We start from the raw sequence: 16,152 nt of genomic DNA, 5'->3' as shown, positions 1-16,152 counted from the left end.
GGAAGCCTCTCCTCAGTGCAAGACACATGAAAGCCTGCATGGAGTTTGCTCAAAAACACCTGAAGGACTCCAAGATGGTGAGAAACAAGATTCTCTGGTCTGATGAGACCAAGATAGAACTTTTTGGCCTTAATTCAATCAATTCATTAATGCAATCGAGGGAAGGATGAATGCGGCCAAGTACAGGGATATCCTGGACGAAAACCTTCTCCAGAGTGCTCAGGACCTCAGACTGGGCTGAAGGTTCACCTTCCAACAAGACAATGACCCTAAGCACGCAGCTAAAATAACGAAGGAGTGGCTTCACAACAACTCTGTGACTGTTCTTGAATGGTCCCGCCAGAGCCCTGACTTAAACCCAATTGAGCATCTCTGGAGAGACCTGAAAATGGCTGTCCACCAACGTTTACCATCCAACCTGACAGCACTGGAGAGGATCTGCAAGGAGGAATGGCAGAGGATCCCCAAATGCAGGTGTGAACTTGTTGCATCATTCCCAAAAAGACTCATGGCTGTATTAGCTCAAAGGGGTGCTTCTACTAAATACTGAGCAAAGGGTCTGAATACTTATGACCATGTGATATTTCAGTTTTTCTTTTTTAATAAATCTGCAAAAATGTCAAAAATTCTGTGTTTTTCTGTCAATATGGGGTGCTGTGTGTACATTAATGAGGAAAAAAATGAACTTAAATGATTTTAGCATATGGCTGCAATATAACAAAGAGTGAAAAATTTAAGGGGGTCTGAATACTTTCCGTACCCACTGTATATAAATGACAGATAATCTTCTAAACTAAATCTTGGCAAGAAAGGGAAAATTAGTAATTTTGGAGATTTTGAAGTAAATGTCACAAATGTAAACATGATCACAATGTCATTTTACTTTATAATTTTAGTTTTAATATGTACAGTATAGCAATTATACAAAGCTAAATCAAAAAGACACAGTTCTATATAGTTTGGCCCAACAGTGTGATCCCAGACAAAACAGACATTTTTTTCTGCTAAAACTATGAACCACAAAGTTCCACAAACCTCCACTAGGTTCTGATTTTGCACACCTTGGTTCTCTCTCCTTTACCCCTCTTGTTTAGCCCCCATTGGAAAGCTGGATATATGGAGGGACTGTGGGATATCCCTGACAAGCACTGACTGTGTTCTGATTTGGAAGGTAGGTTAAAAATGACCCACAGTCTTTATTCTCTGATTAGAATAATGGACTAGAGTATCACTCACTCTTGCTGTTCTCTTGTTACTTTCATTCCATCCAGAAACTTCCTATATCGCAGGCATGTGGCCTCATTCAGGTATATGAAGTCAGGCTGTCTTACAATAACGGCACAGCAAAGCTGGTGAATGTGTCCGTAGATGAACCGAGCAGTCAGCTGGTGTGTGATGAGATGCAATGCTACCTCAACTCCTCTCTCAAGGATGTATCGTCAGTCACTGCGTCAGCATACAATGCTCATGGTGCCACAGTGCCTACATATGTAGCTATGCCAGGTATCAGTTGTCCAATCTATTCTAAACTTAAGGAAAGCTTTGTATCTTGGCATATTGACAAAAATAAGTAGCCTCCTAACTGGCTGAACTAGAACAAACCCCTTAAAATAAGGGGTGTGTCAGTTTTCACTTTGACTTGTGCTTTTGTTCACAGAGTAATTCACAAAGTCAAAGTTCCACATCATGCTCCATTGCATTCATAATAAATATTTTATTCATATTCACTGTCACGGACCAGTCACCTGTCGGTCAATCCATAGTAGTGTAAACTGTTTTAAAGTATTCTTAGTGGTCAAATAAGACACTGTATGGCCCTAGACCTCGTGCTGTGATGTTTAACAATTCAGCACTTTATTGTCTGGTAAATAAATTTTTAGTCAATGTCATGGTCACAGTTTGAAAGATGCTGATATCTCTTAAAAAAAGAGTTCAATAATTTTACATTTGTTTTATCTGTATTTCTCCAGTTCCCATGGCTCAGCAGGTCTAACAAATAATTTGTCTTCTTCTAAGGTAAAGACAAAAATAAACACGCTTTTGATATCACTATGAATGAGGAGAACCTCACTGTGTCCTGGGATCTGCCCTCTCTGCTCTCTGACAACCTGGATGAATATGTAGTGCAATACAAACAAGCAGAATGTCTTCTTCCAGGCCAAGGATTTGACTGGGTCAAAGTCAACAAAAGCCAAACATCTGTATTTTTTAAAGGTCTGTTTGATTTGGATACTCTTATAGCAGTAATGGAGGTAAACAGAAAAATTTACTACATTTTCATCTTGCTAAATGAGTTTATATAAATCTCAAATCTTCATTGCAAATGGGTTTTATTTTGAAGTTGAACTTATGCAGGCTAGTTTCAAAATGGCTATTTTACTCTGGTGTGTGTCTCCATCTACAGGTCCATTTAAAAAGTACACACCGTACCAAGTGTCATTGTTCACAGTATCACACAGCAGGATAGTCCACCAAAAGTCAAGAGTGTCATCAGTTTTTGGATATTCAGCTGAAGGAAGTAAGTATTTTGGGCAGCTTTTGCTTTAGCTACTTTTGACCTCTCATCTTTCCTCATATTAAATGGAAGATTAACTTGTAATCCCCATGTCTATTTCTTAATCCCTCTCCAGCCCCCTCCAAAGTGCCATCATTTAAGGTGTTGTCTATTGCTGCCACTCATGTGATCCTGGTTTGGGAGCCTGTTCCCTTTTTCCAGCAGAATGGGGTGATCCGGTATTACCAGATAGGAGTAGACGGGCAAAACGGTACACACTGTAACAGTACATAATACAGTTGTTGTAATTTGTAAATGAAACATATGGGACTCGAGTGATTTTGTGTAATAGTAATGGTTCAGATATATTTGTCAGTCTGTCAGTCAGTCCACCAGTTTTGTCCAGACCGACAACTTTCAGATGGATTGCCATGATGCCATGACAGACATTAACAATTCCTAGGGGATTAACCTCACTGACTTTACAAATACATTAGCAAGAAAAATATGTGAACCCTCTGGACTGGATCTTCATGTTAGTCCATAAACTAGTGCTATAACTGTTTGAACCTCTTTTTGCAGCAGTAACATCAAACAAGTGTTTTTGGAAGCTGTGAATCAGACATGCATAAGGTTCTGGTGGAATTTTGGACCATTCTTTCCTACAGAACTGCTCCAGCTCAGCCACTTTTTGTCAGACATAGCTGATGTCAGCAGTTGCTTTTTGTGAATAGCAAACTGCACATGTTTGAGTGTTTTTACTAAGCCAAAATAGTTCCAACCTAACAAAAAACAATCTTGTTTCAATGATTGGACTCCAGGTTGAAAGCTCTTGGCTCCAGTTAGCTTTTGTTGTTCACATACATTTTCCAACCTAAACTGAAAATGTTTGAATGATATATTCAATATGCACAAAAACAATACAACAGTTTGGGTGCTATCAAAGAAAACAGATGGTTTATAAGGATGAGACAATATATCAACATTCAGTATATCACAATATAAAAATGTCACAATATGTATTGTTTTGTATAGAGATATATACTGTGTACTCCCCATACGCTAGCGACTTCAAATTATAAATAAGATAACCTAACAGAATACGAGTCTATATAATTGTTCTTTACATAATCAAACCAGTGCTAGAAACGGGCAAAAAAACAGAAGTAAAGTACAAGTATTCTGTATCTAGTCATATAATGTCATTGAATTTTTAATTGTATCGTGATTGAATCGAATCGTACACATATCATGCATTGAATTGTACTGAGAAAATGTCATATCGTCTCATCCCTATTTGTTCATTATTATTAGAACTTAGGTGAAAATTTGACAACATGGTTAGACAACTTTAGACAAATGCAAATTTTCCAAAGGGTTCACAACATCAGTGTGTTTGCATTTTCTTTGTGAGCATGATAACATGCTAAGATTAGCATTTTGCTCAAAATACAGTTGGGTCAATGTACAACCTCAACAAGAGTTGCTAGCATGGTTGTGGACTCATTATGTAAAATATTGATGATAAGTACTCCCCTTCACTCCAAACTATTTGTCTGCCCTAGTGTACAATGTCAGTGCATCACCACATCAGGAAAATATGACTTTTGAGCTGAAGCATTTGAGTCCAGGCCAAGAGTATGAGGCGTGGATAAAAGCTGTGACAAAGGCCGGGCCTGGAGCAAATACCACCACAAGGTTCAAAACTGAGCAGGACCAGAGTTATGGTATTGTATCATATGTAAACTTTTTTTGAATATGTTGCAATTAGGATGAGATTTAAGATAAAATGTTTTATTTCTAAAATGTGTATTAATCATATTGACATTGACACAAGTGGTTTCTGTGTCTGACCCCATTTTTCTCTTTCTTTTCTCAGTGCACTCAATACCATGGATTACTGGGGTTGTAGCGTTTGTACTTTTGATTACATGCTCTTCTTGTGTTTTGTTCAGGTGAGATAATCATTTTAAATGAGTTGTCTATATTATTATACTTTCAAATCTCTAGCCTCTGATCTTTGCTTATCCATAATACCTCTGTTGTTTTCTGTTTTACTGGAAAACACTTTGACTATTATGTAAGAATTGGTGATTTCTGTTCTCACCAAATCTGTAATAACATGAAATAAGCAATACAGTATTGGGCTGGTAAAACTGTGCGAATATAATAAGCATAATAGGACATACATTTAAATTCTTGCCAATATTCTAAAAAAAATGTTGGTGTGAACATCAAACCTAACAATACATCGATGTACATGTATTTTAAATTAATCTTTAAGACTGTGTAGCGTTTGTGAGATTGTGAAGAATGTCTTTTTTACTCTTATGTCTTAGTCAAGGAAAAAACAAAGAATATCCGTCTCAGTGTTTTTATGACAAAGTGCCAGATCCCCGCAACAGCCACATCATCAAACAGGTGAGGCGCCAGGTGAGAGAATAACCGAAATGTCTCAGAACAGGGTTTACACTGACTGCTGATCCCGAGTAATGCAATCATTATAGGAATTATTTTGCTATTGCACTGGCATCTGCTTATCTTTACAACTACACACTTACAAATGTAGTCAGGCCCTGGTTTACTAAAATTGTTTTCTGTGTGATCTCTTTTTAGTTTAATGAACCCTGTACTTGCATTAGCATTTCTATCTGTGAGCCACATCCCAAGATCTCTCAGCTGGAAGTTGTTGAAATCCAGCCCGGGGGTTTCAAATCCTCCATGAAGGAAATCTCGGACCCTGATGGATTAACTAGGCCAATGAATGGAGATTGGTGTCTACAGATGGATGATCCGAGGAAGGATGTTGTCACAGAAGAGTGTGACAGAACAGACCAAAAATATGGAAGAGAGGAGTACAGCAAAATGATTGACTCTGATGAAGAACGGGACAAGGGGGATGAAGGGGACGGGGGCAGTTCCTGGAACTCAGCAGAGGAAGAAGAGTTCACATTAGGTTATGAAAAGCACTTCATGCCTACTGCTATGGAAGTACTGGAATTTTAATGCTTTCATGTTGGATCATGGACATTCGTATCACATCTGTGTTGTATTTTTTAAATGTGCACAATTTTTTTCAAAAAGGAAGTATAATTGTAAATGATGACTCTCTGGAAAGGCTGCTATAGCCTCTCTCTGTGGGACCATGGAGGGCAGATTTGTCACTGGAGAGATTTACCTACTGAAGCTAATGACCAGTCAAAGTCAAACAGCCCCACTTACCATGGCCTGCTCCTTTTGCATTGTTTGGTATTTGGTTTGTTTAAATTTGACTATTGTTTGTTTCACTGTATGGTGATGGTGTTATTATTGCCTTTTCTGTTTCAATTGCAGCTCTTTTTTGTCTTATGTTGAGCCTGGTTGAAAATATAAACCAAGAATAGTATTGCTGCAAAAATAACACAAATGCATAGACAAACTGACCATTTACTGGGTATGCAGTAAATCACATTTTTATAATCCACATGTTGATCCACACTGGAACCATAATATAATGAATGCAGAATCAGGAGTGACAGTTGACCCTTGCCAATATACATGATTATATGTATACACATTTCAGTAAACTCATTATAAAATTCTTTGTGGAATGCAAGTACAGTTTATGGTCTAGCCATTTAAAAGTGAAATCCAAACATTCATATACATAAAGCATACTTTTTTATAACACTCAGGTGACACTAAATGAATGCCCAGTTACTGGGCTTTTTTTTAATTCTCAGATAAGCTTTTGAATGTGTACATCTATAAATCAGAAATGCTCAAATAAAAACTATAAAGCTTCAAGAATTCTTGCTATTTTGGATCTATTGACTGTAAATGTTAAATAACATCTATCGGGTGGTATTTCAGCCGTTTCACTTTATTATTAACCATTATTTTTGAAATGTAAGGAAAAACTCCCAACACTTCTATATCCTCACGTGGTTTGCAAATGTGTGTTGAACGGAAGCCGGCGTAGGTCAAATCCAATCGGCGTGTTCAAATGATTTGAACCAGAAGAACAGCTACGGACCTGAGGAGAAGAGCGGCCTATACTTATAATTCAACTTTCAAGACAATATTGTACGTACAAATTGACTTAGCTTAGCATTTGGTAAAACATTTTAATCCTGCATTATATTGATTAGGTATTCGTGTTGATTAAAGTGTTCTGATTGATAATCGAAGCGTCCGTTATATAGCCTTTGCCTGGGTATTAGCATTAGCATTGTAAGTCAAACTGTAGTCAGGCAGATTAGCGGCTAACGCCAGCTTGCAAAACGTGTTCGCCAAGTTTGTGCCTATTATGGGCTGCCAGTGTTCTGTTAACTGCGATGCCTTACACAACCACTAAATTACTTGTTTTCTCTGAAAGGATGACTGAGTACAGAGTTTTCCTTGGGTAATAGATGGCGGTATTCGCCTATTTTCATACCGGGCAAATTCAGATATCTCATCCGGGGAACTGCTTGCCGACCAGGCCTGAGCTGGAGAGCAGCTTTGGTAGTATTAGGTCAGTCAGCTGTGTGTAGGCAGCTCACATAGGGCGTAAACAATCTACACGTTCATTAATAGTGGTCCTTATAATAGGGTTAAACCAATAATTGCGGTCAACTGTAGGCAAGGTAACTGTTAAACCACACGGGATGTTGGCTTGGAGCCGGACAAGGCGGTAGTGCTACCTACTGTGGCTAGCGTTAACTTATTTCCTGACCACTTTCTCGCTCACTGTGACCAACAACATATGAATACGACAAGAGCTGAATAGTTGTAAGTATCGAGCCCATATGTTGCACACTTGTATTTTGAATAAAAGTATTGAGACACAAGGCGTTTCCGTAACTCTCACTGGCGGACCGGGTGGCGTGGGGGTGGGGTAGGATTAACGTGGAGCTGTTAAGACTGCTCACAGAGATTTGAGCTGGTCTTGTTGCCTAATATCCTCGTTTTTGTGCGGGAGGTGTGCTCGGATTACAATATTACCCAACTTTTGTGACTCCCCATGTGCACCTCTAGCTACCCACGTATATTCTTTGCTCATTCCTCAACTCTTTGATACATGTTGTTTGCAGAGGTTTATATAACATTTCACACTATTAAGAGCATTTTTATAGTATGTTGCAGTTACTGGTCACAAAAAGAATTAGACTGTAAATAACTTCCTCTGATGCATGGTTAAATGCACTACCTGGGTTTAACGTCTGGTTGTACTGAGGTTCTAAAGAATCATTTGAAAAGTCTGTTTTGCATTAGATATCTTTATAGTCTATGAGTCTGCATCCAGTCAGGCTTCATACTGTGGTTTATACATTAAATTCTCTTGTTTTTTGCTTTCCTGACTGTACATGTTCACGTGGCCTTCGGAAATGCATCAGAAACACCTAGCTGCCAAGATGATGTATTTGCATCTGTGTTTATGTTTTTAAGGATGGAGTGGCAGCCAGATGAGCAGGGACTTCAGCAGGTCCTCCTGCTGCTCAAGGATTCACAATCTCCCAATACAGTAACACAGAGAGCTGTCCAACAAGTATCCTGCCACACTGTGTTCCTCAAATGTACATAGTAAAGCTAGTTAATGATATTTTGCTAAATTGTGGTGCTCTGGCATGTGGGATTTTTATGCTATTGGTAACATGTTAAGTAGTTGTTACCACTGCCATAGTTAAATTGGAGGTTCAGTGTTTTCTATATGTTGTGGATTTTTCTGTAGATGTTCATAGTGAAAGAGGGTGCATAGTTGTTCATATGCTCTCATAACCGATACTTGAGTTCACTGCAAAGCTAAGTATTTTGTTCTTCCTAAAGTAAACAATTTAAAATAAAAGCACTTTTATTGCTTACATTAAATTTTTTTTATAGCTTTAACTTTATTTATACAGAAAATGATAGTAAAAACAAATTGTATGTTTGGAAAACACTAGTGATTTCATGTAGAGGAACTTTTTTTTTTTTTTTTTTACCCATGTAAAATTGTCAAACATAATACTTTGCATGGAGATCAAAGTTTGGTTTTCTAATTTGGAAGCTTCAAATGAAATGGTCCTTGACTGCAGTGCTAGAAACTTGAACAACTCAACCAGTTCCCTGACTTCAACAATTATCTCATCTTTGTCCTCACACGGCTCAGAACTGAAGGTGAGTCGCCAGATGTTTCCCATCTCAGCCATGTTATAACCTGTCATGTTATTTATGGCTGTATGCTGTGTTTTATGATATGTAGTTAGAGGCTTATATTACCTTATAAAAAAAAGATTTCAGACAGTGCCACATGAGAAGGCATACTGACTTTAAAAGGACCACTGTTTGCTGTTCTGAGTTTAGGTGTTGGAGCTGGTATCTACATGAGGAAACAACTAGAATGGGATATCCATACTGGTTACCAGTGTACATTGGTTGACTGGCTGTTTTCTCTCTAACATCTTTTACCTTTCCTCTTTTCCCTTCATATGCTCAGATGAGCCAACTCGCTCCCTGAGCGGTCTGATCCTGAAAAACAATGTTAAAGCCCACTACCAGAACTTCCCCCCAGCTGTTGCTGACTTCATCAAGAAGGAATGTCTCGGTAACATCGGTGACCCCTCGCCGCTCATCCGTGCCACCATTGGTAAGTTTGTGTCTTTTCTGGGCGTTGTATTGGTATGTGGCATGACTCCTGTCAATGACTATTTCTGTGGACTGGCTTCCATCCATGCACCAAATGCTCCTTCTCCCCTGCTTTCCTTCTGTTATCCCCCTGGAAGTGATGTATAAAAATGTCTGAGTACCCATGAAGGTTTTTGTATTCATACTGTCTGATCCAGGACTACTGCAAATGCAGCTGCTCATGGTCCCATCAATTATAAATCACTGATCTCAAGTCTTATTTTCTGTGCTTATTTCTAGGCATCCTGATCACTACTATTGCCTCCAAGGGAGAATTACAGACATGGCCTGAGCTGCTGCCCCAGCTCTGCAACTTGCTTAACTCAGAGGACTACAACACCTGCGAGGTTTGCACTTGACCCAGTCTGACCTTATTTATCTATCTAATACTATAAATACGTGGCTCTACACACCCAGACAGGCATTTTCAAGCTGATTAGATCTCTGCTCAGGGTGAATGTGGACATAGTTATGCTGAGAATTTTTGATATATCAAAGGAAAAGCACCGGTAAAACCAGTGATATTGTTAGATGTGCTCGTTACCCATCTGAGCCTAAACGGGCACACCGGAATGTAATTTAGACATAATTAGTTCAAGTAAAAGTTTGACTCTAATTTGTGTAGGAGCCACTGGAATCATCTTTTTAAATAATGTTAAAATGTTATTAGTTGCATCTGTGTGTGCAAAAATAGCCACTGTGACAAAGTAAAATGATTTCTATAAACATTCAGCCAAAAGTCATGTGTGCAGTGCATTCAGTACCTCTGCTCCTGTTTTATTTTCTGATGCAGTCTCATTCTCTCCTCTGTGTCCCTGTATGTTTGCGTTAGATTTGACAGCCTCTCTGTGTATGTCCGTGTCTCAGGGCTCGTTTGGAGCACTGCAGAAGATCTGCGAAGACTCGTCGGAGCTGCTGGACAGCGACGCTCTGAACAGACCCCTCAACATTATGATACCTAAGTTCCTTCAGTTCTTCAAGCACTGCAGCCCCAAGATTAGGTACAGGAGAGAACAAGTCATTTTTAGTTGTTTGTCCTTAGCATCTGGGTGTGATGCACACTAACATCTGACTGACAATGAAGGTGTTTGTATTCATACTGTCTGATCCAGATATTCAGAGTTCAGTTTGAAATGTTCTTCCCAGTACAGTATTTTTTTTCCTGTGGAACAGTGTGGCTCAGGAAGAAGCTTCAGTGTTATCAGTCTTTTAATTAATACTAGTTTCTAACATAAACATAGAGTAAGTGAGGTACTAGCTTTTAAAATAAAATTTCATTTTTGTGTGTGAGGACCAGGTGAGTCGCACCAGCTTTGTTAGTAGTAACGTCCCTATAGCTCTTTGCTACAGGGATGTTTTAAGTAGAGCGCTTGTTTGTTTCCACGATGCGTGGTCGCTGTTGCCTTCATGCTTTCAGCTGTATATCGAGAGGTTTTACTCAGTTTGTCACTTTGACTAATTTGGGAAGTATTTTCAGGAGATTCCATTTGATGTATACACATTTGGAGCTGTCATTTTAATTGAATCATTTTCCCCTATAAACCCGCTTCTCCGCTCAACTCGACTGCTGACGTGTTCCACTGGTTCGTCTGTGCAGGTCCCACGCCATAGCCTGTGTGAATCAGTTCATCATTGGCAGAGCCCAGGCCCTAATGGACAACATTGACACCTTCATAGAGGTAAGCAATGTGAATGAATTCTGAAATAGGTCACTGTGTTTGAATAGCTGGTTAGAGAACTTTGTTTGTTCCCTTGTGTGTAAAATTGACCTTTTCCTGTTCATCCCAGTTTGGATTTTTCACCTTCCTTATTGTTCTTGTCTTATTTTTCCCTTTTTGCTAGAGCCTGTTTGTGCTGGCAGCAGACGAGGACTCTGAGGTTCGAAAGAACGTGTGCCGAGCCCTGGTCATGCTACTGGAGGTCCGTGTCGACCGCCTCATCCCCCACATGCACAGCATCATCCAGGTAAGTGTCAGACACCTGGCCATTCAGTTGTGGCTCTGTTGGACTTTAACCTAATCAGTCCATCTTTACACCCTGCTGCATCTGGACATGATGAAAAACCCAGCTCATTGATGTACAGTGATACCTCTAGTTCCTATAGTTTCTGATCTGGATGTGTTCAGGCTCTGTGCTAAACTGTTGCACACTAGTGGTGTGTGTGTGTGTGTGTGTCCCCAGTCTTAAGCATTGCCCTTTCTCATGCCATGCAGTACATGCTACAGCGGACCCAGGATCCTGATGAGAATGTGGCTCTGGAGGCCTGTGAGTTTTGGCTGACTCTAGCAGAGCAACCCATCTGTAAGGAGATGCTGTCTGGACACCTGGCGCAGTGAGTAACATGTTAACTGTTGTTAATGTATTACTGTATGTTCCATGTGTTGATGCAAACTATCATAATGTTGATTTTGTGAAAAGTTAAGTTGCAGTACTACAAGTCAAGCTTTGGTTATGCATTTATTTTTCTGGGTTTAATTAACACCCAGTTCTTTGATCTTATTTGATGCAGAATTAACGACACATTCTTACCAAATTATTATGAGATTTGTTTACTTTTTTTTATCGAAGATGTCTTTTCTTCTTTCCCCTTTAATACAGACTGACACCTATCTTGGTAAATGGGATGAAGTACTCAGAGATAGACATCATACTGTTAAAGGTGAGCCTTCTCTTTGTTGAACTGCTTCATAAGACCTTCTCTTGCAGAAATATACATTGTGACTGGAGGTCTGTCCTCTGTGCCAGAAATAAATCTGGAATTAAAATCCAAAGCAATGATCAGACAAGCTGCATCCAAACTTATAGCATATTACAGGAGGGTGGTGGTGATTTATAACTAGACCTGGTACTGTTTTAAAATCAAACATGTAACACTAAAATCTGTGTGTCTGTCCAGGGTGATGTGGAGGAGGACGAGGCGGTACCAGATAATGAACAAGACATCAAGCCCCGTTTCCACAAGTCACGGACTGTCACCTTGCAGCATGAAGGAGGGGAGGGTGAGGAGAGTGAGGACACTGAAGATGATGACGACGATGATGACGACACACTGTCTGACTGGAACCTGCGTACGTGTTGGAAAAATGCACTTGCAGAGATGCTCTCACTGTCAGAATTTGAGTCTTGTGTGCAATCTCCAGTCTTTCTTGCCTATTTCAGCAGGTTTTGGGATTTTACAACAGATTTGTACCAGTTTTTACACTTGTACTGAAAGACCGGAGTGGAAACCTAGTGTGAAAGCTCAGGGACAAGAGTTTCTTGGAAGACTAAAACCTCTTCTGCTGTCGGGTAACCTGTAAAACAACACTGTAATTGGGCTTTTTTTTTCCTTTGATGTAGGAAAGTGTTCAGCTGCAGCCCTGGACGTGCTGGCCAACGTGTTCCGTGATGAGCTGCTGGCCCACCTCCTGCCGCTGCTGAAGGACTTGCTCTTCCACCCTGACTGGGTCATCAAGGAGTCTGGCATCCTGGTGTTGGGGGCCATAGCTGAAGGTGAGACTTGGTGGATAGAGCTTTCAAAAAACGGTTACACAGTCATACAGAATTGTTAATGGGGGGGTCTACAGGGTTAGCTGTCTGAAGCCAGAGGCTTGATATAGATGTTGCTGGTGGTGTTCCACTAACCCACTTAAAATCTATTTATAGGATGTAGCCTGATTGAATTAATTCAGTCAAATACTGCTTTTTCTAAAGTCTGTATACACAAGTTCATACCAATGCAGGTGTCATCTTTAAGGCCACAGGTAAACGGATAATTGGATTAGATGTAAGAGCAGTTCAAGGCTTCCAGCAGTCAAACCAATGAAGTTATACAGTCCTGTGAGAAGCAGTTCTGATTCTGTATACCGGTGTCTTTACAGTTACTGTTCCTTCAGCACTGTTTTTACATTGTATAATATTATATGCTAAGCAGACTTGGGTTCTCCATTGCAATAAGTGATCTAGTTGAGGATGCCCATGTACAGTTAGGTTTGCATCTCAGTGCTGTGCTCAAGGTAAAATACAATGAAAGTCAGTTCTGTCCTATGAAAGCTGAAGCATGCTGCAGCAAGGTGATGTATACAAAGTACATCTGTACATATTACAGTAGAGACTAATAGTAAATGTTTATTTTGTCACACTTGGAAAGCAACAGTATCAGGCATATTACCAGCATGTAGAAAGTGGTTAAATCGAATCTGTTTGTGCCTCAGGCTGTATGCAGGGCATGGTGCCATACCTGCCAGAGCTGATTCCCCACCTCATCCAGTGTCTGTGTGACAAAAAGGCCTTGGTGCGTTCCATTGCCTGCTGGACCCTGAGTCGTTATGCACATTGGGTGGTCTCCCAGCCCCCTGACTCCTACCTCAAACCACTTATGACAGAGCTTCTGAAACGAATCCTGGACAGCAACAAGCGGGTACAGGAGGCCGCCTGCAGGTGAGCAGCTTCACACTCTTCCTTTCCTCAATATGTGGATATGATGAAAATCCCAGCTCATTGATGAAGAATGATACACTTTGTTCCCATATTGATCTCTGATCCACAACATGCATTTATTATTACTAGACTGGAAGAACTATATAAATATGAAATATTAACATATCCTCCATCTTGGTGTTCTCATAGTGCATTTGCCACCTTGGAGGAGGAAGCATGCACAGAGCTGGTGCCCTACCTGAGCTTTATCCTGGACACGCTGGTCTTTGCCTTTGGAAAATACCAGCACAAGAATCTCCTCATCCTCTACGATGCCATAGGCACTTTAGCAGACTCCGTGGGCCACCACCTCAATCAGCCAGTAAGTGCCTGTGAAATTTAGATTTTTAAGAAAAAAATTTCTACATGCAAGATTATACTAAGAAAGTGCTTCACACACTTTGCCACCACCACTGACATGTAGTTTAGCCCCAGGGCAGAGCCTTGCAGGAGCCTGATGAGCATAAATGTTTGACCATGTTGGTTTCACAGAGTTACTAAGTCAAAATAAATAATACATTTAGAGCCGTAACAAACCTTTGCTTGATTTATGTAGAATCCAGTCCTAACCTGAACATACCAGGTGAAATTCAAATTAAAAGGTTACTTGGGGAGATTCTGTGTAAATATCTAACAAATGTATGTTTCTCAGGAGTACATTCAGAAGTTGATGCCCCCTCTTATTGCCAAGTGGAATGAACTGAAGGACGAAGATAAGGATCTCTTCCCACTACTAGAGGTGAGAAGTACATTTTGAAAGTATCACTTAAACTACAGCAGGACAAATCTGACCGTGTTGCATTGTAATTAATGTTTTTCTCTAATAACTGTCAAACTGTGATAACCGACTAAAGAATTGTGGTTGAGTCTCTACTGTTTATTTGGACGTTTGACTACTTTCATGTCATTTACTGAGCGTACGCCTTAGAAAAACAAGCTCTGCAGGTCTCTTTCTACAACTCCCCTCTGTTTCTTACAGTGTCTGTCATCAGTAGCCACCGCCCTGCAGAGTGGGTTCCTGCCTTACTGTGAGCCTGTCTACCAGCGCTGTGTCACACTAGTCCAGAAGACACTAGCTCAGGCCATGGTGAGAATGCAAACACACTAGTGATGGTGCGATACTAGAAATTTGGTACTTTGTACAGATACCACTAAAAATCTTTTTTTTATTTAAGATGTCATGGCAAAAAATAAACCAATGAATTGTTGCTACAATTGCTGACGTAATTACACGTTGTAATAACGTTGCCTTTAATGCTGCCCTCATCAGTGCCAGAGACGACATGTCCTCCAGTTCCTATGACAGCTACAGTGGTACTTTCTGTAAGAGTGCTATCTTCAGAATTTTGGTATCGGTTTAATACTGAGGTTTTTGGTTCTCATGACATCTCTAAAACACAAGCACACAAAATAAATGTTATGTTAGTGGTCTTTTTTCCCAGAGGTGAAGAAGACACTGAAATGTGTCTGTCCCTGTCTGTACAGATGTACAACCAGCATCCAGACCAATATGAGGCTCCAGACAAGGATTTCATGATTGTGGCCCTGGATCTGCTTAGCGGTCTCGCTGAGGGTTTGGGGGGCCACGTGGAACAGCTAGTGGCCCGCTCCAACATCATGACCCTGCTTTTTCAATGCATGCAGGTATAAGGGGATGTGTTTAGCAGTTTTTCATTATTTTTCTAGATTTAAAAAAAATGCAACCAAATGTCATTCAAGACGGTGTCTTTTGACCGCTGACATGTTTCCCCTGCAACACTAAGTTGTCTGGTTGTGTTGCAGGATACTATGCCTGAGGTGAGACAGAGCTCTTTTGCGCTGCTCGGTGATCTAACCAAGGCGTGCTTCCCCCATGTCAAACCCTGCATTGGTGAGTGTGCTTTGTCAGAGCACTAAGTAAATATGACATCACCTGTCCTCTACTGTCTGGCTATCAGGGAACACCCAGTACTGAATTATTGTTATACTTGTTGTAGCCAGTTAGGTGGGCTAATGTCTTTATATGACTGTTGTGTATATAGGAGATTGTAAAGGGTGTGTGTGTGTGTGTGTATGTCTAAGTGACTGTGTTTTAACAAGTTTGTTCCATGTCCAGCTGAGTTCATGCCCATCCTGGGGCTCAACCTGAACCCAGAGTTTATCTCGGTGTGTAACAATGCCACATGGGCCATTGGGGAGATCTCAATGCAAATGGGTAAGAAAGCAGGTCGTACTTTATTGTTGCACTTTTTCTAACAAATGGTTTCCTTCCCTGAAAACGTGCCCATTCTCTAGATAAGATGAAACACTCGGCTCACTGACACAAAATGCTGCTTTTGTCCCAATAATATATATTTTTTTTCATCCAGATGTTGCAAACCTCATGTTGATAATACTGTCGGTGGCACTACTTGGCATTTGGCATCTTGAGTCTGCAGGTTTTGCAGTTGGTGTGTGATTAATTGAAGCAAATGCAAACCAATGTGCAGGTTTGTGTGTAAAGTGCACTGCCTTTGTCTTTGCCATTAACTGGTGTTCGTGGCTCCTAACAGAACAGTTCATTCCTGGCAGAGTAGTCGTACATAGCTGTATTCAAA

At 40.3% G+C, this 16,152-nt stretch overlaps 2 protein-coding genes across 8 annotated transcripts in view; both read left to right on the top strand.

Moving 5' to 3' along the window:
* The window catches only part of il12rb2l (interleukin 12 receptor, beta 2a, like), a 15,309-nt gene extending 9,060 nt beyond the window's left edge, over window positions 1–6,249 (top strand). For 3 of the 6 annotated variants that reach the window (XM_020616365.1, XM_020616364.1, XM_020616366.1), the window contains exons 7-15: window positions 1,095–1,171; window positions 1,272–1,503; window positions 2,017–2,214; window positions 2,405–2,518; window positions 2,631–2,765; window positions 4,060–4,221; window positions 4,374–4,449; window positions 4,834–4,927; window positions 5,111–6,249. In XM_020616365.1, the coding sequence (XP_020472021.1) occupies window positions 1,095–1,171; window positions 1,272–1,503; window positions 2,017–2,214; window positions 2,405–2,518; window positions 2,631–2,765; window positions 4,060–4,221; window positions 4,374–4,449; window positions 4,834–4,927; window positions 5,111–5,500 (1,478 nt within the window). In that variant the 3' untranslated portion in view covers window positions 5,501–6,249. The remainder of the gene's footprint in view (window positions 1–1,094; window positions 1,172–1,271; window positions 1,504–2,016; window positions 2,215–2,404; window positions 2,519–2,630; window positions 2,766–4,059; window positions 4,222–4,373; window positions 4,450–4,833; window positions 4,928–5,110) is intronic. The other 3 variants (XM_020616369.1, XM_020616368.1, XM_020616367.1) reach the window with 3 other exon arrangements.
* A 183-nt stretch (window positions 6,250–6,432) lies between these two features.
* LOC109969466 (transportin-2-like) lies at window positions 6,433–15,832 on the top strand. Of its 2 annotated transcripts, none has more exons than XM_020616373.1 (19): window positions 6,433–6,559; window positions 7,904–8,003; window positions 8,536–8,611; window positions 8,931–9,080; window positions 9,359–9,465; window positions 9,986–10,119; window positions 10,716–10,797; window positions 10,961–11,083; window positions 11,332–11,450; window positions 11,717–11,777; window positions 12,015–12,186; window positions 12,458–12,610; window positions 13,312–13,537; window positions 13,727–13,898; window positions 14,229–14,315; window positions 14,556–14,663; window positions 15,062–15,220; window positions 15,359–15,446; window positions 15,672–15,831. In XM_020616373.1, the coding sequence occupies exons 2-19, from the start codon at window positions 7,905–7,907 to the stop codon at window positions 15,809–15,811; spliced, it is 2,256 nt and encodes a 751-aa protein (XP_020472029.1). In that variant the 5' UTR covers window positions 6,433–6,559; window position 7,904; the 3' UTR covers window positions 15,812–15,831. The 2 variants fall into 2 exon arrangements, with proteins under 2 accessions (XP_020472029.1, XP_020472030.1); XM_020616374.1 differs by lacking the exon at window positions 6,433–6,559 and adding an exon at window positions 6,699–7,246 and having other exon boundaries at window positions 15,672–15,832.
* Window positions 15,833–16,152: the final 320 nt, after the last annotated feature.

Source organism: Monopterus albus, unplaced genomic scaffold (assembly GCF_001952655.1).
Source record: "Monopterus albus unplaced genomic scaffold, M_albus_1.0 scaffold174.1, whole genome shotgun sequence".
Lineage (NCBI taxonomy): Eukaryota > Metazoa > Chordata > Actinopteri > Synbranchiformes > Synbranchidae > Monopterus > Monopterus albus.
This window is presented reverse-complemented; position numbering and strand designations above follow the sequence as displayed.